This window comes from Chiloscyllium plagiosum, chromosome 21 (genome assembly GCF_004010195.1).
Source record: "Chiloscyllium plagiosum isolate BGI_BamShark_2017 chromosome 21, ASM401019v2, whole genome shotgun sequence".
In the NCBI taxonomy this organism is placed as follows: Eukaryota; Metazoa; Chordata; class Chondrichthyes; order Orectolobiformes; family Hemiscylliidae; genus Chiloscyllium; species Chiloscyllium plagiosum.
The window spans coordinates 3115959-3117111 of NC_057730.1; the positions used below are offsets into that span (position 1 = coordinate 3115959).

The 1153-nt window shown below is 48.9% G+C and overlaps 1 protein-coding gene across 1 annotated transcript in view; it reads right to left on the minus strand.

The window, feature by feature from the left end:
• The window catches only part of pemt (phosphatidylethanolamine N-methyltransferase), a 137024-nt gene extending 136470 nt beyond the window's left edge, over positions 1–554 (minus strand). The window contains exon 1 of the mRNA XM_043711053.1: positions 463–554. Within this exon, the coding sequence (XP_043566988.1) occupies positions 463–554 (92 nt within the window). The remainder of the gene's footprint in view (positions 1–462) is intronic.
• Positions 555–1153: the final 599 nt, after the last annotated feature.

The following is a 1153-nucleotide window of genomic DNA, read 5'->3' on the forward strand; positions in this document are numbered from 1 at the left end:
TTGGATGCTGCCTGACCTGCTGCGCTTTTCCAGCAACACATTTTCAGCTCACTTTCACCTGGTCTATTTCTGACTCCTGTGTCTTCCTCCACAACTCTGTTTCCATTTCAGAGAATAGACTGGCCACTAATATCTACTATAAACCCACCGACTCCCACAGCTACCCAAATTATACATCCTCGCATCCTCCGTTCCATTCTCCCAGTTCCTCCATCTCAAACGCACATGTTTCAATGAGGCCAACTTTGATAAGGAAACCAGCAAAATGTCCACCTTCTTCCTCAACCAAGGATTCCCCAGCACAGTAGTTGACAGGTCCTCAACCAGGTCAACGCATCTCCCACACTTCTGCCCTCATCTCTTCTTTTTCCCCCCGCAACAGCGATAGGGTTCCTCTTTTTCCTTACCTGACATCCCACCAGCATCCACATCTAGAAAATGATCAGGCACCATTTCCGCTACCTCCAGCAAGATGCCATCACCAGACACATTGTCCACTCCCCTCCCTTATCAGACTTCTGCAGGGACCGTTGCTCTGGGATTCCTTCATCCATTGTTCCTTCATTTCCAACACACCCACAACCCCATGGCACCTTCCACTACAACTGCTGAAGGTGTAACACCTGCCCATTTACCTACTTCTTCAGTATCCAAGGGCTCAAACATACTTTCCAGGTGAAGCAGCACTTTTCCTGCACTTCTCACAATCTAGTCTACTGCATTTGCTGCTCACAATGTGGTGTCTACATTGGGTAAATGAAGCATAGACTGGGCGACCACTTCACAGACTGGGTGACCACATCTGCATTCTGCCTGCAAATAAGACTGTGAGCTTCCAGTTACCTGCCGTTTAAACACACCACCCTGTTCTCTGGCTAACATCTCTGTCTCAGGCTTCCTGCAGTGCTCCAGTGAAGCTCAGCACAAGCTGGAAGAACAACACCTCATTTTCTGCTTGGGGACCCTGTAGCCCTCTTGACTCAATATCAAGTTCAATCATTTTAGGGCCTGAATTACCCCAAGACCTCGCCCCTGCCACTAACATTCACCCTCCCAGTCAGATCGTTATCGACTCCTTTGTCTATCCAACTGTTCTTCCCACTCTTTGGGCTCTCTCCCTACCTAACATTTACTCCTTACCCCCTCCCCCCAC